Source organism: Schistocerca cancellata, chromosome 8 (assembly GCF_023864275.1).
Source record: "Schistocerca cancellata isolate TAMUIC-IGC-003103 chromosome 8, iqSchCanc2.1, whole genome shotgun sequence".
Classification (NCBI taxonomy): Eukaryota; Metazoa; Arthropoda; class Insecta; order Orthoptera; family Acrididae; genus Schistocerca; species Schistocerca cancellata.
The window spans coordinates 83406096-83432628 of NC_064633.1; the positions used below are offsets into that span (position 1 = coordinate 83406096).

Below are 26533 nucleotides of genomic sequence, written 5' to 3' on the forward strand. Positions count from 1 at the left end.
ATGTCTTGGAGAGTGTGCACGGGAGCACCTAAGTATCTTCACCAATGGATTAGGTTAGCTTTGGAATATGAAGAAATCAGTAGGATGAGAGGGGTAAGAGAGCACAAACAGGTATTTACATTGAATATAAGTGTTTTAATTGCATTTGAACAGGGCATGTATGGAGATGATGTTACCAATTGCAAAACTCACAGCACAACTGGAATAACAGGGGTTACCAAAAATTTCATGGAAATGGAAGTAGAGGAGGTTTTGGTCAATTGCAAGATTATTGGGATAATAGGAGAGGTAGTCCAGGAAACAAGAAGGGTCTGTGAAACTTGAAAGGTAGCCTCAGGGCCGCTGAAAGGAGTTTTGATAGGAATAACTTCAGTAAGAATGATTGCAGAGGTGGAATGTGCCATAATGGGTGTTGTGGATGGAGGAGAAGTATTGTTTGACGCAGGAGAATATGTGTTAGTAGCCTTGAGAGAATTAGTGGATAAGAGCTGTGGAACCCACCAGGATATGATTTAAGTGGGCTAGGGGATAATGATAGATGACCATTGGGGTCAGTAGTGGTGAATCTTTTGGTTGGGACGACCAAGTTTAGGCAGTGTGTGGAAGTGCTGTCTTATTTAAGCAAGGGATACGGCATGATCCTAGGATTAGATTTTCTGTGTCAGCATCATGCTGTAATTCACCTTTGATGATGTATAGTGAACCTGAGTGAGTAGATATTGTCAATGTTAATCTGTCACAAGGAGTGTCTAGTATATGCGGGGGTCCAGATAAACCACAAGCAATAACATTAAGGCTTGATTCACAAGACGGTGTGTCGAGAGGCACTGAAAAACCACTACGGCAGAATGTGGGACCGAACTTACCAGTAGGTGTGACATAAAAATAAAAACATTGGAGGGTAGTGAAGCATTAGACACAGTGTGTTGTTAGGTGAAATATTATTGTACATGTACAGGAGATGGGTGGTGGAAAAATGGTCCCCATAAGTGTGGATAATTTTGGCACTAAAGATACAAAGTAGTTGAAGGGAATGTTATTAGCTACACTAGCGATTCTGGATGGGTAAGAGTGCCACAAGGAGGTGTGAGTTATAAGGGGTGCAGGACATTGCTAAGGCTGCATTTCATGAGAAGTTGAAGCATTTGAAAGGGGCAAAAAGAGCACAGTTGGAGGGCTTGTTGCGCTAGTATTCCAGGATATGTTTTTTTTCTGAGAGGGCCATTGCCTGCCACACCAGTAACACAACATGATATTCCAACAGAAAATGAAGCACCATTACACTGAAGGCCATATAGAACACCATAGTCACTGAAACCAGTTTTACAAGAGTTCATAGTTCAACACTTAGCTGACAGAATAATAGAAAGAAGCAATAGTGCATGGGACACTGGAATTGTAATCATACTTAAGACATGTCATGACGGTTCCCAGAAGTATTTGTTTTGTTGTGATTGATGAATGGTGGGCTCCATGTGGTTCCCAAGTCGCGCAGCAACTGTAAACCAGAAAATTACCAAATATACAGCAACATGATTTTGTGACTGGTTGCTGCATATATGGTACTTTGTTGTGATTATCACTATTTGAATAGCAAGACTACAACAGTTGTATACCCTATTCTGAATATGACTGAAACCATTGATAATGTAGGTAAAAGCAAATATTTCAATATTTCTCGACATTTGGCGTAAAGAGCAGATACCACCAGTTAGAAGTGCCTCCTAAAGATAGATGAAAAACAGCTTTTTTAGCAAATGGGGGACACTACCAATGTAGGAGGGTGACATGTCACAAGTAAGAATGGTGTAATGACTGATCAGAGGTTTATGCAAGCAGTACAAGATTTTCCAGTACCCTAAACAACTAGAAAGTTACAATATTTCCTCAGTCTGATGAATTATTATAGGAGGTACATTAAGGGATTTGTGGATGTTGCAAGACTACTTACACAATTGTTGAAGAAAGGCATTAAGTTTGTGTGGTCAGAGGAATGTCAGGGAGCATCTGACAAGTTAAAGATGATGTTGACATCCAGTCCAGTTTTGGTGTTTCCAGACTTTCTGAAAGAATTTGTATTGTCATGTGATGTGACAGACTATGCCCTTGGCTGCATTTTTAGCCAGGAGGTTGATGGTTAAGAACATCCTGTTGCTTTTGCATTAAAACAATTGATCACAGCAGAAAGAAATAACTCTACAACAGAGACAGAGATGCTTTGTCTGGTGTACAGAATAACATACTTTCGATGTTATTTGTATCGGAGGAAGTTTAAGGTGATAACAGACTACACAGCTTTAAAGTGGTTGCTAGTTTTGAAGGACCCATCTAATAAATTAATGAGATGGGCATTGAAACTCAGTGAATTTGAATATTAAGTAATCCAGAAGCCAGGAAGGAAACATGCAGATTGGTTAAGCAGGAAGATGGCTGTAATACAAGTACTGGATCACAATCTTGTGGAATGGTGAGCAGCACAGAACACAGACATGGAATGTAGGCAGTATAAGAAACAGCAGCAATTTGGTATGCATGACAGATTACTGTGCAGAGAGACAAAATTAGGACCATGAGTGGTGGTGCCAGCAGGTGGAGAGTGACAAATAGAAGGGTGACAGAGGAGACTGGTGGAAAAGAAGGAAGGATGATATGGATTGCTATGTCAAGAATTTTGTGGATTGTGCATAGAAGGTCAATTTAAGTTGGAAGCAGGTACTATTAGAAAGATTACCAGAAGCAACAGAACCTTTTAGTTTCATTGGGGTGGACACTTTAGGGCCGTTCAGCCAAACACCAGCCAGTAATCATTTTGAGCTGGTGATAATAGATCATTTTTCCCATTAAGTTGAGATGGTGCTAATGGTGAACCAACAGGCAATCAAAGTCACACAGGTGATAGTTAATAGGCAGATATTGAAGTTTGGAGTGCCATAGATAATGATAATGTACCAGGGTATGAACTCCATGTCAGACATAATGAACGAATTGACAGTTGTTGAAAGTGAAGAAATTGACTAGCATACTGCATCCATAAGCTAATGGAAGGACAGAGAGAGTTCATAGAACAGTTGGGAAAATATATAGTTACTATATGGGTTCAAATCATTGAAACTGGGATGCATACCTAGCTTTTGCCTTAAATGCATATAACAGTATGGTACACACTTGCACTGGGTTATCACTTTTCAAGGTAGTGCATGGCAAAAAGATGCCAACACCTTTTCACATGATTGACCAGAAGAGTAGCAGAAAGGGAGAAGCAGACCGCACTATTGCAAGAAAAGTAAAGGAGGTGTGGAACAGGGCACAAAGAGCAAATATAAAAGCTTTGGAGAAACAGGAAGAGGTAGTGAGGTGTGTGCAGATAAGATGGCCCAATTGATGATGGCATCCATATAGCTGAAGGGAAGGACAAAGAAGTTTTTAACACGGTACTAGGGCCTGTACCAGGTAGTTGAAACTACATCACTAGTGAATGTGAAGCTGTAGTTGGCAACAAGGACAACGATTGTGCATGTGGGGCATTTGCGACCATTCAGGGGTGTGCCAACGACTATTCCACAAAAAGTGCTAGTAAAGGCAAGTAAGGACATGAAGAGGAAAATGTGAAATAATGAGCAGTGGGAAAGGGAAGTATGGATACCTTAGACTCGTTATACATTAAGGTCAACAGAGTAGTTGTCTGTATCAGTTTTGTGCAGTTTATTTGTACGTGTAGTGTAGGACATATTGTTGATAGTAGTAGGGATAAACCTATATATCTATTTGTAGTAGTCTTATCAGTAGAACAATGAGGTTTTCAGAGAAGCAGGTTTTTTAGGGGAGGGGAGGTGATATGGATCCTGTCCTCAGATTGTCAGGTGAAGAAGAAGAAGAATGCTAGTTTTGCCAGTACTATACCTCTTCTCGGGGTGGGGTGGGGGGGGGGGGGGTGGAGTAACGGGACTGCAAGTGCATCACATGGATAATGAAGTGTTGTTTTCTGGACAGAGACATGTGTTATTTTCTAGCCATAAGTGGTATTCAAGTTTACTGTGTAATGTGTGGGAGTTATGAAATGAAATCAGGAGACTGGAAGAAGTATTTTCAGGGATGCAAGAATTGGCCATTCATTGTGGGAAGCAGAGAGAGGTCTTAAAGGAACCCTTGAACTTGCTTGGGCCATGCCCTTTCAAAGGAACCATCCCAGTATTTGCCTGAAGTGATTTAGGGGATTCACAGAAAACCTAAATCAGGATGGCCAGATATGGGTTTGAGCCATTGTCCTCCCCGTGATTAAAGGAGCAGATGTAAGAGGTTATTGAAGTGGTTACACATGAGCTTAGTAGAGTCAAAAGGGGATGTATAGGTGCTGGAGGTAGATTATTGAAGACAATCTTTGGGACAGCAGACACAAGTGGTGTAAGCAATTTGAATGAAATGGCAGAAGCTGCAACAGGGTTAACAGAAGTGCATAAAGTGACGGTAGACTGGCATTCAATGCAAATTATGAACTTGAAGAGCTGCTTGCTGAACAACACATACATGCTCCGCCAGTTGACTAAGGAAGTCATGGATTAAGCCAAGACATCAGCTATTACCCAGAACCAGGATTTAGAGGCACTGCAAGCATGTATGCAGATATTAGATGCAAGGTTAACCTCGACAAGGCTACTGCAGTCGCCAGGTGATAGCATCCAGGACACAAGGGTCGAGCTAACAAATTTGCTGGAGGCAGTCCAACAGGTGCTACATGGTCAGTAAGTTCCTGTCTTGCTGTCACTTGAGCAATTTCTGAAGGGATTGAGCAAGTTGCAAGGAGAGTTGCCATCAGAATTACACGTAGTAGTGTAGTCAGATCTTACTGCAGTGGGTGGTAACAGATAGCGCTCAATTATACGTATCAGTAAAAACACCAGTAGGTGAGAAACACTTGGTATTTAGGTGTTACACACTGCACATTTACCCAATGAAGCTCACAGCATTTGGGAAGTTAATGCAAGTAAAGGAAGGAGGAGTGTTACTACTAGCAGAAGATGAGTATCAACAAGTGGAGATGAGTGCGAGTGAGCTTCAGGAATGCTAGAATGGGCTGGTCACCATATGCTCAACTTGCGAGGTTATAATGAGGAGGGGTACATGCATCCTGCAACTATTTAAGGGAAAAATAGGAGAATATCTTTGCCCAAAGGAGGTTATCAAACCAAACCCTTATTTTCAGAGAGCAGCACTCCACTGAGTCTATCTAGAGTACAATGTACGATGACATGGTGGTGATTGCTAGTTGTTGTGAGCAAGGGACTACTAATTAATGGCACTAGGTGTGATACAGTAAGACCTGTATTTCATTTACCAGCAACTATGATAGGAGTTACCCTATTTACAGTGATACAGCCACAGCTGTACTGACCGGATGAACCACTAGAGATCTTATTCAATCAGAATCTTATCTTTGAGAATGATACTTGGGTACCAGGTCTGGACCACTCCTTAAGCCAAATGATAGCAGGCCAAGAAGATCAGATAACTACAGAACAAATGCTACAGCATCATCATCATCATCATAATAACAATCATCATTTTAGACTGATTATGCCTTTCAGCATTCAGTCTGGGGCATAGTCCCCCTTATAAAATTCCTCCATGATCCCCTATTCAGTGCTAACATTGGTGCCTCTTCTGATGTTAAGCCTATTACGTCAAAATCATTCTTAACCGAATCCAGGTACCTTCTCCTTGGTCTACCCCAACTCGTCCTACCCTCTACTGCTGAACCCATGAGTCTCTTGGGTAACCTTGCTTCTCCCATGCGTGTAACATGATCCCACCATCTAAGCCTGTTCGCCCTGACTGCTACATCTATAGAGTTCATTCCCAGTTTTTCTTTGATTTCCTCATTGTGGACACCCTCCTGCCATTGTTCCCATCTACTAGTACCTGCAATCATCCTAGCTACTTTCATATCCGTAACCTCAACCTTACTGATAAGGTAACCTGAATCCACCCAGCTTTTGCTCCCATACAACAAAGTTGGTCAAAAGGTTGAACGGTGCACAGATAATTTAGTCTTGGTACTGACTTCCTTCTTGCAGAAGAGAGTAGATCGTAGCTGAGCACTCACTGCATTAGCTTTGCTACACCTCGCTTCCAGTTCTTTCACTATGTTGCCATCCTGTGAGAATATGCATTCTAAGTACTTGAAACCATCCACCTGTTCTAACTTTGTTACTCCTATTTGGCACTCAATCCGTTTATATCTCTTTCCCACTGATATTACTTTCGTTTTGGAGATGCTAGTCTTCATACCATAGTTCTTACATGCCTGATCCAGCTCTGAAATATTACTTTGCAAACTTTCAGTCAAATCTGCCATCACAACTAAGTCATCCGCATATGCGAGACTGCTTATTTTGTGTTCACATATCTTAATCTCACCAAGCCAGTCTATTGTTTTCAACGTATGATCCATAAATAATATGAACAACAGTGGAGACAGATTGCAACGTTGTCTTACCTCTGAAACTACTATGAACCATGAACTCAATTTACCGTCAACTCTAACTGCTGCCTGACTATCTATGTAAAGACCTTTAACTGCTTGCAAAAGTTTGCCTCCTATTCCATAACCTCATAGAACAGACAATAGCTTCCTGCTAGGAACCTGGTCATATGCCTTTTCTAGATCTATAAAGCATAGATACAATTCCCTGTTCCACTCGTAACACTTCTCCATTATTTGCCATAAGCTAAAGATCTGGTCCTGACAACCTCTAAGAGGCCTAAACCCATACTGATTTTCATCCAATTGGTCCTCAACTAATACTCGCACTTTCCTTTCAACAATACGTGAGAAGATTTTACCCACAACACTGATTAAAGAGATACCTCTGTAGTTGTTACAATCTTTTCTGTTCCCATGTTTAAAGATTGGTGTGATTACTGCTTTCGTCCAGTCTGATGGATCCTTTCCTGACTCCCACACCATTTCAGTTATCCTGTATAGCCGCTTTATTGCACTGCAATCTATTGACCATTTTCTCCACTTCCTCAAATGTGATCCTGTTCCCATCAATATTCCTATCCCATTGTACATTGCTACAGCATATGTTATTATAAATATTATGAATTGGGGGGGGGGGGGGAGGGAATAGAGAGAGTATTTACTGTTAACTATGGTACCTGATGTTTTAGAAGATGTCATTTCAACAAGATTACCAATGGGACCTACATTTGGAAATAAAAGTACAGCAAATTACCATTCAGTGATGAATAGTGGTTTTCTGATTATGACAACTTCTTTCAAGTTCCTTCAGCCTGTGGAACCATTGATGATTTCAGTGAAAATTTGTACTAAAATGATAATTAAGCATTTATGAACATAGGACATGAGAAATTGACTGGTGATTACTATTTAAATAACAAGTCATATAATGGCATTCAGTTTAGAATAAATTTTTAATAAGCTAAAGAGAAACTTACTTTAAACATTTTTTCACACATTATCGTGGCTGACAGTGTTACGTAAACGAGCTTTTGTGCTAAAATTTACAGTTCCTCAGAAACGGACAAATATCTATTGCTTTTTATTTATATGTCATATTTCTTGATATATTGAGACATTTCACATCGAAACTATTCACATTACATGTTTTTAATTATAAATTATAATGAACAGTAATAATATGCATCTACACATACAAACATATAAAACATAAGTGGTATAGGATATAGTACACATTTTGTTTTCACATTGTATCTCATATTTTGTTTCACCACGGTCAGGCTTAAAAAGTGTCTTTGACTGCTTTTGAGTATATCAGATCACTATAGTAATCTTTGGTGCTCTGCTCCAGAACAGGTCACATCATATCACGTGACTTTTACAATTTCACTCAGTCTTTCATTCTCTGGAAAACTTATTCAATTAAATTTGGTCGATGGACACACATAATGTTACAAGCATGTGGAGCATCATCAGAATAGGGACATCAAGTAACAGCAACTTTTTTTAAGTGTTGCAATCCTAGCACCATGGTGATTCTGGTTTTGTTCTGCTTAGTATTTTTGTTTTTGAGTCAACATAGCATGAAGAAACCCAATCCAGGAGTAATACAAGATCCGGTAGATTGGATGCCCAGGGCCAGAAATTGTTGGCAGATCAACTTGTTGATAGGTAGGAATAGACAAGTTGGGGTAACTGTATAGTTAAAGAGTATAGTCATAATCAGATTCCAGTAATGTGTCAGAGTAAGACCCAGGGGAAGAGGTCTTATCCATGGAGGGAGGAAGTGTAGTGGCACTACCAAGTATTTTAGGTAAAAGCATTAAATTTCTAGTGTAAGTGACTTAAAGTAGCATGTAGGCTGCCACCAAGTACTGTAGTAGCAGCGCTGGCCATCAACCACGCTATGTTGTCATGTAGGGTACAATAACAGACGTGCAAGTGAGTTGGAAAGCAAGGATAGCTGACCACAGTGGTAAACTGCCCTGTACAGCAAGGAACGATGTAGTAAGCAGGTTGTTGCCACCAGACTCGAACAAGTCTCTCTGTTATGGGCAACGTGACAAGAGACCAGGTTTTAGAGAAACAAATGGGTAGTAATGGATTATAAATGAGGCTGAATTTGAGGACAGGATGTCATTTTGTTTGGGGTCTTTGTCATCACTGAGTAGTTGCACCACAGTGCCAGAGCACCACCGAACGCTGAGACGACTGGAGCAACGCAATCAGCAGCCTCTGGTTTGAAATCAGACTGTGTCTGCTATCTCACCGGGTCCTTCATGGGGCTTGTTGCCACAGCCCCACCAGCCTGCTTTCCGAGCCTGTTGCCACTGACACTGAGGCAGTGCCTACTGTCCAACTGCCACTGGCATTTGGCTACTCACATGGCAAAATCCACTCGTTTGCATGGCCTCAAATCTTCTGCAGTACCAGCAGATGATGTGCTGTCCTTGTCCAGATGTCAATAGGGCAGTGGAGGAATGACTTCTTGATCTCCAGTAGTACTGCTTTCTGTTGCCACTGCTGTCTCTCTCGGACAGTAATGTGTCAATCCTCTTTGTAAGGTCCTGACTTTAGGTGCTAGATTTTTGTAATCAGTTTGTGTGACCATTGACGATACTAGACTGTGACGTCACAACCAGTATGCCAGTCGAGGTGGAGAACATCATTGAAGGAACTGAATTACTTGGCGTCGATATCACATCATTGCATACAGTAACTGACTCGCTAATTTGGGCAGGAACAACAGCATCTGCAATTCTCTTGGCCAGGTCAGCCACCTGGTCCGAAGGCATCTCCATCTATGGTGCTATAATGGCTGTCACTGGTGGCAGTAGACAACCACTTCACGACATGTGCAGCAGATTATACGGCACTATCCGAGATTGTCCACTTTACTGCACAAATGCCATAAATATTGGAAAGGTTTCTAGTCCCCTATATTTTCCTGGGTTAACAGTTGCCAGAGATATTGTTTCTGTGACATAGAAACCCATTGGATCCAGTTTGATTATAGCAGTAATTACATTTTCCACTTCAGTGCTGTAACTGTGCTCCATCTGGCTAATGACACTGAGTGAATTATCATTGACTGACCTGTCATCTAGTCTGAGGTGTGTGAAATGTCTTTTTGTTATATTCCTAAAGAACAGGAATTCCTTGCCAGGCACTATAGTAAAGAGCTTGGCGATACTCAGTTTACTCAAAAGACAAAATCTCTCCTTCATCTTGAAAATATTTGGTGGTAGTTTGGAAAGAATACACACATCTTCATATAAAAAATTCATGATGGCTCGGTGTAATTCGTTATCAATGACAGTGCCCCTGGCAGCTGGTATGGAAAGCCATTTGGCAGCTGCAGCCTAAAAGTAATTAACACACGCATGTACATAACACAACTGACACAGCACTACACTGCACTGAGAGAGAAGTGCGGCTCAACCACTACAGACTAATTACCGGAAGCTTAGAGGCATTTAAGCAGTCACTGTTATTGCTTTCTATACAGAAATGCAACCAGAAGAAATCTTTATATGTGGTACCATGATATGTGCCCTCTGCCATGTGCTTTCAAATAATTTTCAGGGCATAGAAAGAGATATAAATCAGTTGTACACTGGAAGTTAGTTCTTTAGGCTTAAAAATATACATAATTTCTTTTGAAACTTCTGTCTATTAAAATATTTTAATAAATGGATGTTGGAGCTTAACAATGATTGTGATCTGATCAGGTGTGGCCAAAACAGGATGGTTTTCAATTGAAGCCAAAGTAAGATTCTCTTCTGTTTGGTCATCAGAAAGGGAACAAATGAAAAGGGGAAAATGCATCAATAAAATAATTCCTGTTTCAGATGGTACAGTCACCAATCATTCTGGTGCAGTCATTGCAGCTGACAGCAAAGTCAACAAACCCACATTTTTGAAGCCTGAGAGAAATTTCATTGCATTGCAAAAGAATGTGAAAGCATGGCAAATTTTCAATAACTGATATGTGTATCTTTATAAGTTATAAACATGAAAATGGAAAATACTAGATGGAATACAAATAATTGAAGGAGTAGAGGTAACAAGCCACCATATAACACAGTCTAGGCATTGAGCAGTCAATTCGAACTTAAACAAGACTGAATGCTTCATGAAAACCAGCACTAGTTGTTAACAAGAACATTATTAAGCCCATGACTGGTTTCAGCCTTGGTATCAGGTCATTTTCAACTGGATCTAAAAGTTATGCTGTAGAGAAGGAATGTCAGATCACTTAATAAATTGAACATACAGTTGTGAAATCAGCGTTCTTCGAATATGGATAAACTAATAAGAACATATTTCTTCAATAACGCATGCACTGTGTTCCTGCTGCCTGTGTACGTGCATGCACGCACACACACACGCACACACACACACACACACGCATATATATATATATATATATATATATATATATATATATATATATACACACACACTCACACTCACTCTACATTTTACCAGTGGTGCAACTCAGCTCCTCAAGCTGGAACACTGAGACAGTGCAGTTGTGTGTGTGTGTGTGTGTGTGTGTGTGTGTGTGTGTGTATGTGTGTTATGTACTAGCTGAGGAAGAATGTTGTCCAAAAAATTAACAATGTTTTCAGTCTTATTTATGTTCCTATCTGCTGCCCACTGCCTCATGTTGTGACTTGTTATCGTCCCCCTCCAATTATTTGTTTATAAAAAACTGTATAAATATAAGAGTATCCCTACAAATATGCTGTACATATCAGACCATCATCTGGAAGACACAGAATGGATGCACTTGGATGGATGTAAGTTAGTATCACATTAACGTAGATGTAATATGAGGAAAGGAGTAGAGGCCATATACACAAACACTGGAATGGAGTCCCAGGCCATAGACTTATCACATAGTTTTAACAAAGAAAAGAAAAGTACAATTTTACAAAAGAGTAATTGCTGGCTCAGTTAAAGTATTCAGAGAGAAATTATAGGATGAAAAATGGGAAGTTTATCAAGGACACATAGCAGATGAGAAATTTAATTATTTCCGAAAAATATTCTCACTGCGCTGTGAATCCAGTTTTCTTTTACAAGACAACTGGGGCGTTTTCATTAGAAGTCAAGAATGGCTAGCATCTGGGATCAAAATATCTTGTACTAGAGAGCAGTCCATCCACTTCATATCTTACATGAAAGAGCTTCATTTAATGCAAAGCAGTATCTCTAATCAAGGCTTAAATATGCACTACAAACAGTGCTGCAAAATTCCTCAGCAAATTATCAGAAAGAAAAGGACAGTATATTATGCACAAAAAATTCAAAATTCTGAGAACAAATTAAGAACAGTTTGGAGTCTAAGACAAGAAATGAATAAACTCAGCAAGGAAAATGAAAGTGCATTCCCAGATGACAATAGCAGTGAGACAGATAGTATGAAATGCGAATCATAGGCCACTAAATCCAACAAATTTTTCCTAACGGTATATGAAATCAGGGGAACAAACACTAGTCCATCAAAAGCAGAGCTAATAACATTAAATATACATGCAGTACATACTCCATCACCAGATATCAGTTTTGCCAATTCATCTGTCACAGAGATCACAAATATCTTTATATCACAAAAATGTTTTGACTCTTATGGCTATGATGTGTTAATCAGACAAAGTACTAAATCTTGTGGAGAGTTTAGAGTGACATCCTTGAGTAACCTAAGTAACCAGCCAATGATTCTAATTATATTTTTTGCTGAGTGACTGAAGTGTGCAGTAGTACCACCAATATACAAAGGTGGAGGTAATCTGTAGCTATAGATTGATCTCACTTCTTCATGTGTTCTCAAAAGTAACTTACTACAGAATACTGAACCATCTTCTGAGAATAACCTTTTAACAACTCTGTTTGGCACCCACAAAGTCGTGTTAAAAATAATGCAATGAATAATCTCACAAACTCAATTCCAGTAGAACCAAACAACAAAAATTACCCTGTTGGCAATTTCTGTGGTCCTTCCAGAGCCTTTGATTGTGGAGCTTATAAAATTTTCCAAGGAATCAAAAATGATGTGTCTTTCCTTTGCATGGATGAGTTCATATCTTAACAGTAGAAAAACATTGTATTTCATTAGCAAATGATATAAGGGGATTAAGATTAAATTTGGAGTGGGGAAACATCTGCCACCAGGTTGGTGCTTGGCTCATGATTGTTCTTGCTCTACATAAATGATGTACCATGGACATTGGAGGACTCTTCCAAAACTGCAATGTTTGCTGATTATGAAAGCATACTGAAAAAGTACAAAATGCATCCATATCAGACACAGACAGGAGAATAATGGAACAGGGTTACAACTGCTTCACAGCCAATGGTGTTTAATCCCTAATCCTGTAAAAATTATATTATGCAATTCCAAACAAAATAATGACCTACAGTTAGCATATGTGGAGATCTAGATATAGACAAGCCTCCATGTTTGAAGCACTTGGGCATCCTGATGAACAATAACTGAAGTAGGACCAGCATGTTGACTGGCTTGATGCAGCTCTCCATGCTACTCTATCCTGTGCAAGCTTCTTCATCTCCCAGTACTTACTGCAACCTACATCCTTCTGAGTCTGCTTAGTGTATTCATCTCTTGGTTTCCCTCTACGATGTACCCTCCACACTGCCCTCCAATGCTAAATTTGTGATCCCCTGATGTCTCAGAACATGTCCTACCAACCGGTCTCTTCTTCTTGTCAAGTTGAGCCACAAACTCCTCTTCTCCCCAATTCTATTCAATACCTCCTCATTAGTTATGTGATCTACCCATCTAATCTTCAGCATTCTTCTGTAGCACCACATTTCGAAAGCTTCTATTCTCCTCTTGTCCAAACTATTCATCGTCCATGTTCCACTTCCATACATGGCTACACTCCATACAAATACTTTCAGAAACGACTTCCTGACACTTAAATCTATACTCGATGTTCACAAATTTCTCTTCTTCAGAAACGCTTCCCTTGCCATTGCAAGTCTACATTTTATATCCTCTCTACTTCGACCATCATCAGACATTTTGCTCCCCAAATAGCAAAACTCCTTTACTACTATAAGTGTCTCATTTCCTAATCCAATTCCCTCAGCATCACCTGACTCAATTCAACTACATTCCATTACCCTCATTTTGCTTTTGTTGATGTTCATCTTATATCCTCCTTTCAAGGCACTGTCCACTCCGTTCAACTGCTCTTCCAAGTCCTTTGCTGTCTCTGACAGAACTACTATGTCATCGGTGAACCTCAAAGTTTTTATTTCTTCTCCATGAATTTTGATACCTGCTGTGAATTTTTCTTTTGTTTCCTTTACTGCTTGCTCAATATACAGATTGAATAACATCGGGGACAGGCTACAACCCTGTCTCACTCCCTTCCCAACCACTGCTTCCCTTTCATGCCCCTCAACTCTTATAACTGCCATCTGGTTTATGTACAAATTGTAAATAGCCTTTCGCTCTCTGTATTTTACCCCTGCCTCCTTTAGAATTTGAATCAGAGTATTCCAGTCAACAATGTCAAAGGCTTTCTCCAAGTCTACAAATGCTAGAAACATAGGTTTGCCTTTCCTTAATCTATCTTCCAAGATAAGTCGTATGTCAGTATTGCCTCACGTGTTCCAACATTTCTACGAAAGCCAAACTGATATGCCCTGAGGTCGGCTTCTACCAGTTTTTCCATTCATCTGTAAAGAATCTGTGTTAGTATTTTGCAGCTGTGACTTATTAAATTGATAGTTCAGTAATTTTCACATCTGTGAACACCTGCTTTCTTTGGGATTGGAATTATTATATTCTTCTTGAAGTCTGAGGGTATTTCACCTGTTTCATACATCTTGCTCACCAGATGGTAGAGTTTTGTCAGGACTGGCTCTCCCAAGGCTGTCAGTAGATCTAATGGAATGTTGTCTACTCCCGGGGCCTTGTTTCGACTCAGGTCTTTCAGTGCTCTGTCAAACTCTTGACGCAGTATCGTATCTCCCATTTCATCTTCATCTACATCCTCTTCCATTTCCATAATATTGTCCTCAAGTACATCGCCCTTGTATAGACCCTCTATATACTCCTTCCACCTTTCTGCTTTCCCTTCTTTGCTTAGAACTGGGTTTCCATCTGAGCTCTTGATATTCTTACAAGTGGCTCTCTTTTCTTCAAAAGCCTCTTTAATTTTCCTGTAGGCAGTATCTATCTTACCCCTAGTGAGATAAGCACATTTGTTCCAGCCATCCCTGCTTAGCCATTTTGCACTTCCTGTCGATCTCATTTTTGAGACGTTTGTATTCCTTTTTGTGTGCTTCATTTACTGCATTTTTTTTCTCCTTTCATCAATTAAATTCAATATTTCTTCTGTTACCCAAGGATTTCTACTAGCCCTCGTCTTTTTACCTACTTGTTCCTCTGCTGCCTTCACTACTTCATCTCTCAGAGCTACCCATTCTTCTTCTACTGTATTTCTTTCCCCCATTCCTGTCAATTGTTCCCTTAAGCTCTCCCTGAAACTCTGTACAACCTCTGGTTTAGTCAATTTATCCAGATCCCATCTCCTTAAATTCCCACCGTTTTGCAGTTTCTTTAGTTTTAATCTACAGTTCATAACCAATAGATTGTAGTCAGAGTCCACATCTGACATCTGTCCCTGGAAATGTATTACAATTTAAAACCTGGTTCCTAAATCTCTGTCTTACCATTATATAATCTATCTGATACCTTCTAGTATCTCCAGGATTCTTCCATGTATACAACCATCTTTTATGATTCTTGAACCAAGTGTTAGCTATGATTAAGTTATCCTCTGTGCAAAACTCTACCAGATGGCTTCCTCTGTCATTTCTTACCCCCAATCCATATTCACCTACTATGTTTCCTTCTCTCCCTTTTCCTAATCTCGAATTTCAGTCACCCATGACTATTAAATTTTCGTCTCCCTTCACTACCCGAAAAATTTCTTTTATCTCATCATAAATTTCATGAATTTCATCATCTGCAGAACTAGTTGGCATATAAACTTGTACTACTGTAGTAGGCATGGGCTTCGTGTCTATCTTGGCCATTATAATACGTTCACTATGCTGTTTGTAGTAGCTTACCTGCACTCCTCATTTTTTTATTCATTATTATACCTACTCCTGCATTACCCCTATTTGATTTTGTATTTATTACCCTGTATTCTCCTGACCAAAAGTCTTGTTCCTCCCGCCACTGAACTTCACTAATTCCCACTATATCTAACTTTAACCTATTCATTTCCCTTTTTAAATTTTCTAACCAACCTGCCCAATTAAGGGATCCGACATTCCACGCTCCGATCCATAGACTGCCAGTTTTCTTTCTCCTGATAACGACGTCCACTTGAGTAGTCCCCGCCCAGAGATCTGAATAGGGGCTATTTTACCTCTGAAATATTTTACCCAAGAGGACGCCATCATCATTTAACCATACAGTAAAGCTGCATGCCCTCGGGAAAAATTACAGCTGTAGTTTCCCCTTGCTTTCAGCCTTTCACAATACCAGCATAGCAAGGCCGTTTTGGTTAGTGTTACAAGACCAGATCAGTCAATCATCCAGACTGTGGCCCCTGCAACTACTGTAAAGGCTGCTGCCCCTCTTCAGGAACCACACATTTGCCTGGCCTCTCAACAGATATCCCTCCATTGTGGTTGCACCTACGGCACGGCCATCTGTATCCCCGAGGCACGCAAACCTCCCCACCAATGGCAAGGTCCATGGTTCATGTGGAGAAGCTAACCAAAAAGCTCAGTTTTGCTTTGCACTCCGAAATCTCTCTCCATGTATTGACCAGCAGACAAGATTGCTAACATAGTTTGTGTTCTTTCACTCAGTTCTGTCCTACAACATAATCTTCTGGGGAATTGCAGCTAAGGCCAAAAAACTGTTTATTCTACAGACACATGCACAAAGTCTGTAACAAATTGCCAATGGACATTATGTGGGCAACTGAATATCTCAAAATATTTAAGAACATAGTAAATTAATACTTCATTAGGCAATCAGAATACATAGACTCAAAAATGTAAATACCTCATAACTCTTCTGATAGTAGTCTTCATGAAATTACATAAATACTTTAATGTAATAAATAATAACAGTATCTGAATAGTGTGGGAAGATGAGCAGTGATATTTTTTTGAGTAGCTTTTTTCTTCCTAACACATGAATATAAGGTAATCTATAAGTAATTATCAGTTTGAGTAGATTAGTGCTAATCATGATCTGTTGTTAGTGTACTTTACGGAAGTAGCTACCAGTGGTTGCTTCTGCTTTTTAAAGTATAACTTGACTGAACCTGCTTCCCTGAAGGCTCTCCTGCATGATAGTATTTGCAAACATGATGTGTGATAGAATGAATGAATTAATGAATGAATGCAATTGTTGTATCTTGATCATTTCTAATTTACTCAAGTAAACTTTTATGTTCCTCATTCATCATAATCTATATGATCCACAACAATCTTTGGGCTCATCTTGTGTAGAAATCTTTTTCTTGAATTTCTCAGAGTGTCAGTTTTGACCACCCTGCCATTGAGAGGCGTTTACTAGCATACAGACACTCTGTTTCAATTTCTGCATTGTAGTGTCTTTGTTTAACATTCCTTGAGATGGCTTTTGTCTGATATAAAGTATGTCTGACCATCTTCTGTTGCCTGGTGTTGTTGGTATGTCCTTCACCAGTTTTCAGCTTTATGATTTCCCCATGATTTTTACAGCTTTCAGCTATTTCAGTTATCTCCTACCATTAGGTGACCAGGGGTTGCTTTGATATTTTTTGTTTTCTTCCCAAAGGAAATTTGGAGCCTGTATTTTTTGTGCTTGCTGTTTAACTGTATTTATCTGCTTGGTAGCTGTATTATGTATTCCTATACGGAATCATGGGATTGTCCATGAATGCAAGATGGTTGATCTTGATCATCCAATGTATATTCAGTTGATGAATAGCTCTTTCATGTCCAGTTCTTTTCGCATTTACATGTTGTTGTTGCAGTTGTTGTTGTGATTTTCAGTCCAAAGACTGGTTTGATGCAGCTCTCCGTCCTACTCTATCCTGTGCAAGCCTCATCATCTTTGAGTAACTACTGCAGCTTACATCCCTCTGAATCTGCTTACTGTATTCATCTCTTGGGCTCCCTCTATGATTTTTACCCCCAGCACTTCCCTCCAGTACTAAAGTGCTAAACTGGTGATCCCTTGATGCCTCAGAATGTGTCCTACCAACTGATCCTTTCTTTTAATCAGGTTGTACCACAAATTTCTCTTCTCCCCAATTCTATTCAGTACCTCCTCATTAGTTGCATGATCAACCAATCTAATCTTTAGCATTCTTGTGTAGAACAACATTTCAAAAGCTTCTATTCTCTTCTTGTATAAATTATTTATCGTCCATGTTTCACTTCCATATATGGCTATACTCAATACAAATGCTGTCAGAATGACTTCCTGACAGTTACATCTATACTCGATGTTAACAAATTTCTCTTCTTCAGAAACGCTTTTCTTGTCACTGCCAATCTGCATTTTATATCCTCTCTACTTGGACAATATCTGATATTTTGTGTCCCAAACAGCAAAACTCATTTACTACTTTAAGTGTCTCATTTCCTAATCTAATTCCCTCAGCATCATCTGATTTAATTCGACTACATTCTGTTATCCTCCTTTTGCTTTTGTTTATATTCATCTTATATCCTCGTTTCAAGACTCTGTCCTTTCTGTTCAACAGCTCTTCCAAGTCCTTTGTTGTCTCTGACAGAATTACAATGCCATTAGGGAACCTCAGAGTGTTTATTTCTTTTCCCTAGACCTTAATTCCTACTCCAATTTTTTTCTTTTGTTCCTTTACTGCTTGTTCAGTATACCAATTGAATAACATTAGGGCAGGCTACAACCCTGTCCCACTCTCTTCTCAATCACTGCTTCCCTTTCATGCCCATCAACTGTTATAACTGCCATCTGGTTTCTGTGCAAATTGTAAATAGCCTTTAATTCCCTGTATTTTACACCTGCCACCCTTAGTTCCAGTCAATATTGTCAAAAGTTTTCTCTAAGTCTACAAATGCTGTAAACGTAGGGTTGCCTTTCATTAACCTGTCATCTGTGAGTGGTCATAGGGTCAGTACTGCCTCGCATATTCCCTCATTTCTCCAGAATCCAAACTGATCTTCACTGAGGTTAGCTTCTACCAGTTTTTCATTCTTCTGTAAACAATTAGTGTTAGCATTTTGCAGCCATGAGTTATTAAATTTCACACCTGTCAGCACCTGCTTTCTTTGGAATTAGGATTATTATATTCTTCTAGTAGTCTGAGGGTATTTCACCTGTCTCATACATCTTGCTCACCAGATGGAAGAGATTTGTCATGGCTGACTTTCCCAAGGCTATCAGTAGCTCTAACAGAATGTTGTCTACTCCTGGGGCCTCGTTTCGATGTAAGTCTTTCAGTGCTTTATCCAATTCTTCATACAGTATGATATCTCCATTCTCATCTTCCTCTACATCTTCTTCCATTTCCATAATATTGCACTCAAGTACATCTCCCTTGTATAGCCCGTTTATATACTCTTTCCACATTGCTGCTTTCCCATCTGTGCTTGGAACTGGGTTTCCATCTGAGCTCTTGGTATTCATACAGGTGGTCCTCTTTTCTCCAAAGGTCTCTTCAATTTTCCTGTAGGCAGTAACTAGCTTACCCCTAGTGAGATATGCCTCTACATCCTTACATTTGGCCTCTAGCCATCCCTGCTTAGCCTTTTTGCACTTCCTGTTATTTTCAATTTTTAGACATAGACCCCAATGAACCATGGACCTGGCAGTTGGTGGGGCGGCTTGCGTGCCTCAGCGATACAGATGGCCATACCATAGGTGCAACCACAATGGAGGGGTGTCTGTTGAGAGGCCAGACAAACGTGTGGTTCCTGAAGACGGGCAGCAGCCTTTTCAGTACTTGCAGGGGCAACAGTCTGGATGATTGACTGATCTGGCCTTGTAACACTAACCAAAACAGCCTTGCTGTGCTGGTAGTGCAAACAGCTGAAAGCAAGGGGAAACTAAAGCCGTAATTTTTCGTGAGGGCATGCAGCTTTACTGTATGGTTAAATGATGATGGCATCCTCTTGGCTAAAATATTCCGGAGGTAAAATAGTCTCCAACTCGGATCTCCGGGCGGAGGGGGGGGGGGGGGGGGGGGGGCTACTCAAGAGGGCGTCGATATCAGAAGAAAGAAAACTGGCGTTCTACGGATCGGAGCCTGGAATGTCAGATCCCTTAATCGGGCAGGTAGGTTAGATAATTTAAAAAGGGAAATGGATAGGTTAAAGTTAGATATAGTGGAAATTAGTGAAGTTCAGTGGCAGGAGGGACAAGACTTTTGGTCATGTGAATACAGGGTTATAAATACAAAATCAAATAGGAGTAATGCAGGAGTAGGTTTAATAATGAATAAAAAAGTAGGAGTGCTGGTAAGCTACTACAAACAGCATGGTGAACTCATTATTGTGGCCAAGATAGACATGAAGCCCATGCCTACTGCAGTAGTACAAGTTTATATGCCAACTATCTCTACACATGATGAAGAAATTGAAGAAATGTATGATGAAATAAAAGAAATTATTCAGATTGTGAAGGGAGACAAAAATTTAATAGTCATGGGTGACTGGAATTCAGTAGTAGGAAATGGGAGAGGAGGAAACGTAGTAGGTGAATATTGATTGGGGATAAGAAATGAAAGAGGAAGCCGCCTGGTGCAATTTTGCACAGAGCACAACTTAATCATAGCTAACACTTGGTTCAAGAACCATAAAAGAAGGTTGTATACATGGAAGAAGCCTGGAGATACTGACAGGTTTCAGATAGATTGTATAATGGTAAGACAGAGATTTAGGACCCAGGTTTTAAATTGTAAAACATTTCCAGGGGCAGATGTGGACTCTGACCACAATCGATTGGTTATGAACTGTAGATTAAAACTGAAGAAACTGCAAAAGTGTGAGAATTTAAGGAGATGGGACCTGGATAAACTGACTAAACTAGAGGTTGTACAGAGTTTCAGGGAGAGCATAAGGGAACAATTGACAGGAATTGGGGGAAAGAAATACAGTAGAAGAAGAATGGGTAGCTCTGAGGGATGAAGTAGTGAAGGTGGCAGAGGAACAAGTAGGTAAAAAGACAAGGGCTAGTAGAAATCCTTGGGTAACAGAAGAAATATTGAATTTAATTAATGAAATGAGAAAATATAAAAATGCAGTAAGTGAAGCAGGCAAAAAAGAATACAAACGTCTCAGAAATGAGATTGACAGGAAGTGCAAAATGGCTGAGCAGGAATGGCTAGAGGACAAATGTAAGGATGTAGATGTTTATCTCTCCAGGGGTAAGATAGATACTGCCTACAGGAAAATTAAAGAGAGCTTTGGAGAAAAGAGAGCCACTTGTATGAAAATCAAGAGCTCAGATGGAAACCCAGTTCTAAGCAAAGAAGGGAAAGCAGAAAGGTGGAAGGAGTATATAGAGGGTCTATACAAGGGCAATGTACTTGAGGACAATATTATGGAAATTGAAGAGGATGTAGATGAAGATGAAATGAGAGACGCGATACTGCGTCAAGAGTTTGACAGAGCACTGAAAGACCTGAGTCGAAACAAGGCCCCAGGAGTAGACAACATTCCATTGGAACTAGTGATGGCCTTGGGAGAGCCAGTCCTGACAAAGCTCTACCATCTGGTGAGGAAGAGATATGAGACAGGTGAAATATCCTCAGAAGAATATAATAATTCCAATCCCAAAGAAAGCAGGTGTTGACAGATGTGAAAATTACTGAACTATCAGTTTAAAAAGTTACTGCTTAAAAATACTAAAGCGAATTCTTTACAGACGAATGGAAAAACTGGTAGAAGCCGACCTCGGGGAAGATCAGTTTGGATTCCGCAGAAATGTTGGAATGCGTGAGGCAATCCTGGCCCTACGACTTATCTTAGAAAATAGATTAAAGAAAGGCAAATCTACGTTTCTAGCATTTGTAGACTTGGAGAAAGCCTTTGACATCGTTGACTGGAATACTCTGTTTCAATACCTAGAGATGTCTTAATATTTAAAATATAGTTTCCTAAATCTCTGTCTAACCATTATATAAACAATCTGAAACCTTCCAGTGTCTCCAGGTTTCTTCCACACATACAACCTTCTCTCATCATTTTTACACAAGGTGTTAACTATGATTAAATTATGCTCTGTGCAAAATTCTACCAGGCGGCTTCCTCTTTCATTCCTTTCTCCAAGTCCAGATTCACCAACTACTTTTCCTTCTCTACCTTTTCTTCCTTTTCCCACTGTCGAATTTCAGTCCCCCATGACTATTAAATTTTTAGCTCCCTTAACTGTGTGAATAATTTCTTTTGTCTCATCATACATTTCCTCAATCTCCTCCTCACCTGCGGAGCTAGTTTGCATATAAACTTGTATTATTGTGGTGGGTGTGGGCTTCCTGTCTATCTTAGCTACAACGATTTGTTTACTATGCTGTTCATAGTAGCTTATCCACATTCCTAGTTTTTTACCCATTATTACCCCTATTTGATTTTGTATTTATAACCATGTATTTGCATGACCAGAAGTCCTGTTCCTCCTGCCACCAAACTTCACTAATTCTGTCTATATCTAACTTTAACCTATCCATTTCCCTTTTTAAGTTTTCTAACCTACCTGCCCAATTAAGGGAGCTGACATTCCATGCTCGGATCCGTAGAGTGCCAGTTTTGTTTCTCCTGATAACGACATCTTGCTGAGTAATCTCCACCTGAAGATCTGAATTGGGGACTGTTTTACCTCCAAAATATTTTATGCAAGACATACCATCTTTTTATAACCGTACAGTAGAGATGCATGCCCTTGGGAAAAATTATGACTGTACTTTCCCCTTGCTTTCAGCCATTCACAGTACCAGTGCAGCAATGCCGTTTTGGTTTATGTTACCAGGCTACAAAAAGCCGCTGCCCCTCTTTGTTTACATATGATCTCTTGAAACACACTTGAAGAGAACTAGAGATAGCTTGCTTGACTCTCGTTTTGATCTGAAACTCCTTTGAGAGATCCCCCAGAGGTTCTACCCATGAATGTCTGCATATTAATCTCCTTTCTGTTGGCATCCACTCTGAAAAGTAAAATTGTGCTTCCCTGTTGACTAACTGGTGGGCTAATACAAGATCTTTGTTGACGGCCGGCCACTGGCGGCCGAGTGGTTCTAGGTGCTTCAGTCTGGTACCGCGCGACCACTATGGTCGCAGGTTCGAATCCTGCCTCGGGCATGGATGTGTGTGATGTCCTTAGATTAGTTAGGTTGAAGTAGTTCTAAGTTATAGGGGTCTGATGACCTGAAATGTTAAGTCCCATAGTGCTCAGAGCCACTTGAATTACTCTTTGTGGACACAGTTAAGCAGTACTCTTTTCGGGCTGCAGATCTGCTCTACACATGACCTCCTTTTCCTGAAGATATTTATTTCCTGAAGCTGATAAATCTATATTATTATTGTTGTTATTTTCGATTTTGGCTTCCTATCGCTCAGGTAAATAACTACTTCCAATTAAACTTTCAGTTCTTTCAATAAATCTTCTTTCAGTCAGAGTACTGTTCTTTTTCTCATCTTCTCACCACTTTGCTACACTTTCTAATTTTTTTATGTACAGGCAAAATCTAAAACCTTCTTTTGAAATATGTCTCTGATCAGAATTTCACCTTATTCACTCTTCATCTCTTTTACATCAACCCTGATTTCTTGAAATGACTCACACAAGGTAGATTTGTTCCCACGGAGTTCACAAATTCTCTTGCATATCATATTTTCGTTCATCTGAACCAGATGGCCATGAAATAGCATGCTCCTTTTCCACGTCATTGTACCAGGTGGAAACTTTCCCTATTAACACGTTATAACAGGGAAACTAATACTGTATGGGGATGAGACTTGGCAGCATTAATGTGAATGACATGGGAAAGATAAATAATGCAGAATCAGTTCAATTGAAATACTTATAATGTGCTGCTACTGTATATCATACCATCACACTAGTACCATTACTGCTACAAAATGGGCTAAAATGGCGTCCATCAGTGTCCAGAAGATTCTGAAAGCACAGGATTGCATTCTACACTGCAGAATGAAACATGTCCATAGGTATGCTGGCTACCTCTCTTGGTATGCTGCGCTTCAGATCAGCATGTGTGAATGTTCCCCTAGTAAACCCTGTCCCTTAGGTAGCTCCACAGCCAAAAATGACATGGAGTGAGATCAGGTGATTGTGCCGGCCATGCATTTGGAAATGATCAGCTGATAATTTGATCGCATTCAAACATGTTTTGGAGAAGCAGATGAATTTCACAAGCGATGTGTGGTAGGGCCCTATCTTGCATGAAAACTGTTGAATTCAGTGCATCTGTCTACTGTAGGGCAGGTATGACATGCTGATGAAGTATATTGCCAGTCACACTGCACGTCTTTGGAACTTGAGTGCCAACCTGTTCGAAAAAGAATGGGCCAGTGATGAACATAGCTGTGGAGCCACACCATACAGTGACATGCTCACCATACAAACGGACTTCATGCACAGTGACTGGAGGTGAAGATCCCCACACTCAGAAATTCTGTGTTCGCCTCACCTGTCAGAGAAAATGAGCTTCATCTGTCCACAGGATGGTCCAGGGCCAGCCTTGTCAACTTCAGCCCTTGCGAGAAAGTCTATAGCGAAGTCAACATGATGTTGTGCATCCCGTGTTGAAAGATGTTGTATGGTATGTTTCTTGTATGGATACCATTTGAGAATGGTTTGAAGTGCCTTCGTACAGTGGACCACAGGTTGTTCAGCTGTCATGACACAGCACACGCACTGCCCGACAATCAGGAATTGCATGCAGTGTTGTTTGCCATAGCAACAGCGATTTCATCAACCACCTGTGGTGCAACCATTTGTTGGCCTCTTCCTGGAGCAATGAGCAGTTCTCCAGTTGATTCGAGCTTCTTCATCATCCTCTGCACAACACGTGGAGATAGAGGACCCTTTCAGCCGGCGATATTCTCGAAGTGCAGTTGCAGCATTACTATTGTTTTGATAATAGAGCTTCACCAGTAATGCCGTGCTCCTTTTGTCCAAACTCATGTTGACACTTCAACAAGTGCACTGCAACTGGTCATGCATGTGAGTCTATGAATCACGATGATTGATCATGGCACCTGGCAGCCGTAGTTGGAACTGGACAGTGGCGTTGTGACTCATGGAAATCTTGCTTCCCATATTCTGGACATTAATGCTACCAAGTTTGGTACTCATACTTACAGTAATTAGTTTGCATGTTATAACATGTTAAATAGTGCAAGTTTAATTATAACCACTCAGTATATATTGTCCAGTTTTCTTGTTGAGCCCTTCATTGCACCTATTCCTGTACTTACCCTTGTATTTTGCTGGTCCCATTATTTTCCTGAAGGTTTTCCTCTCTCTCTTTTCCACATTTTCTATTTCCCTTGTCTTAGTCAAATCGAAACATTTGGCTGTGTATGAACATTCTTGTTTTATTGCTGTAATGGAGTGTTGTAACACTGGTTGAGAGGAGATAGATCTCTTATTGTACACGTCTTCGGTCAACTGCAATGCCAGTTCCATTTTCCTTCCTGAATTTATTAGCCTCATCATCAAGACGATTCTTCTGTATTGCTTCACCAAGATATTTAAATTTATTGAATCTTTCAATTTTCCTGTAATCTGTGTCCATGAAATTTATATTTGTTGTGTATTCTGTTTTTATGTAGGATATTGTATGCCCTGCTTTTCGTACAGTTCTTTCCAAAATGTTGATTTGTCTTGTGCTATCCAGACAACATTGTAAGATTGTTGTCAGAGTTCTCTTCTTCTTCTTCTTCTTCTTCTTCATCTTCATCTTCATCTTCTTATTATTTTTATTATCAATATTATTGGTATATGCTTCTTTATGTTACAATACCTTAATAACATACCAGACTGTTGTGCTATCATTTGATTTTTTTTTCCATACTGTTAGCTGGAACCTGGACTACCACTGCCTTCACCAAATGCCCTCAAAAAGAAAATTCTGATCAAAAACAAGAAGCTAAATCCTGATGTGGAAAAGCAGGAGTTGGAACTGTTCTGGCAGGGACAGTTTGTCATTGAAGAAGATGAGGAAGAAGAGGAAGAAGACACGTCTGCCATCAGTGAAGCTAAACTGGTACATAAATAATCCAGACAGTTCTATTATTTAAAATGTAAGACTCATGTACCATGAAATTTTCAGGCGAACAGCTCGATGTCAGTAACTTTGTACCACAATATTTCAGTACTGAGATTTCCGACCGTCTTCAGGTGTATTCTGGTGAAAGTACACTAAGCTCCCAGTGAAGCAAAACAGCTTAAATCACTTAATAAAAGGCAAGGCCTCCAGTCCTGATTGTATACCAGTCAGGTCCCTCTCAGAGTATGCTGATACAATAGCTCCATATTTAGCAATTGTATACAAGCAGTTCCTCATTGAAAGACCCGTACCTAAAAACTGGAAAGTTGCACAAGTCACACCAATACCCAAGAAGGGAAATAGGAGTAATCAGATGAATTACAGACCCATATTGCTAACATTGATTTGCAGTAGGATTTTGGAGCTGACATTTTGTTGAACAGTATGAGTTATCTTGAGGGGAAAAAAAACTATTTATTGACAAACAGCCAATATGGTTTCAGAAAGTATTGTTCTTGTTAAACACAGTTAGCTCTTTATTCTCATAAATTAATGAGTGCTATTGACAGGGAATATAAAATTGATTCCATATTTTTAGATTTCCAGAAGACTTTTCACACCTTATCTTTCAAGTGACTCTAATCAAATTGCATGCCAATGGGCTATTATCTCAGTTGTGTGACTGGACTGAAGATTTCCTGTCAGAAGGTCACATTTCATTGTAACTGTCAGAAAGTAATTGAGTAGAACACAAGTATCATCTGATGTGCCTCAAGTTAGT

General features: G+C 39.9%; 1 protein-coding gene across 1 annotated transcript in view; it reads left to right on the plus strand.

Annotated features, from left to right (window-relative positions):
• The window catches only part of LOC126094937 (1-phosphatidylinositol 4,5-bisphosphate phosphodiesterase-like), a 524263-nt gene that overhangs the window by 285723 nt on the left and 212007 nt on the right, over window positions 1-26533 (plus strand). The window contains exon 12 of the mRNA XM_049909585.1: window positions 25564-25749. Within this exon, the coding sequence (XP_049765542.1) occupies window positions 25564-25749 (186 nt within the window). The remainder of the gene's footprint in view (window positions 1-25563; window positions 25750-26533) is intronic.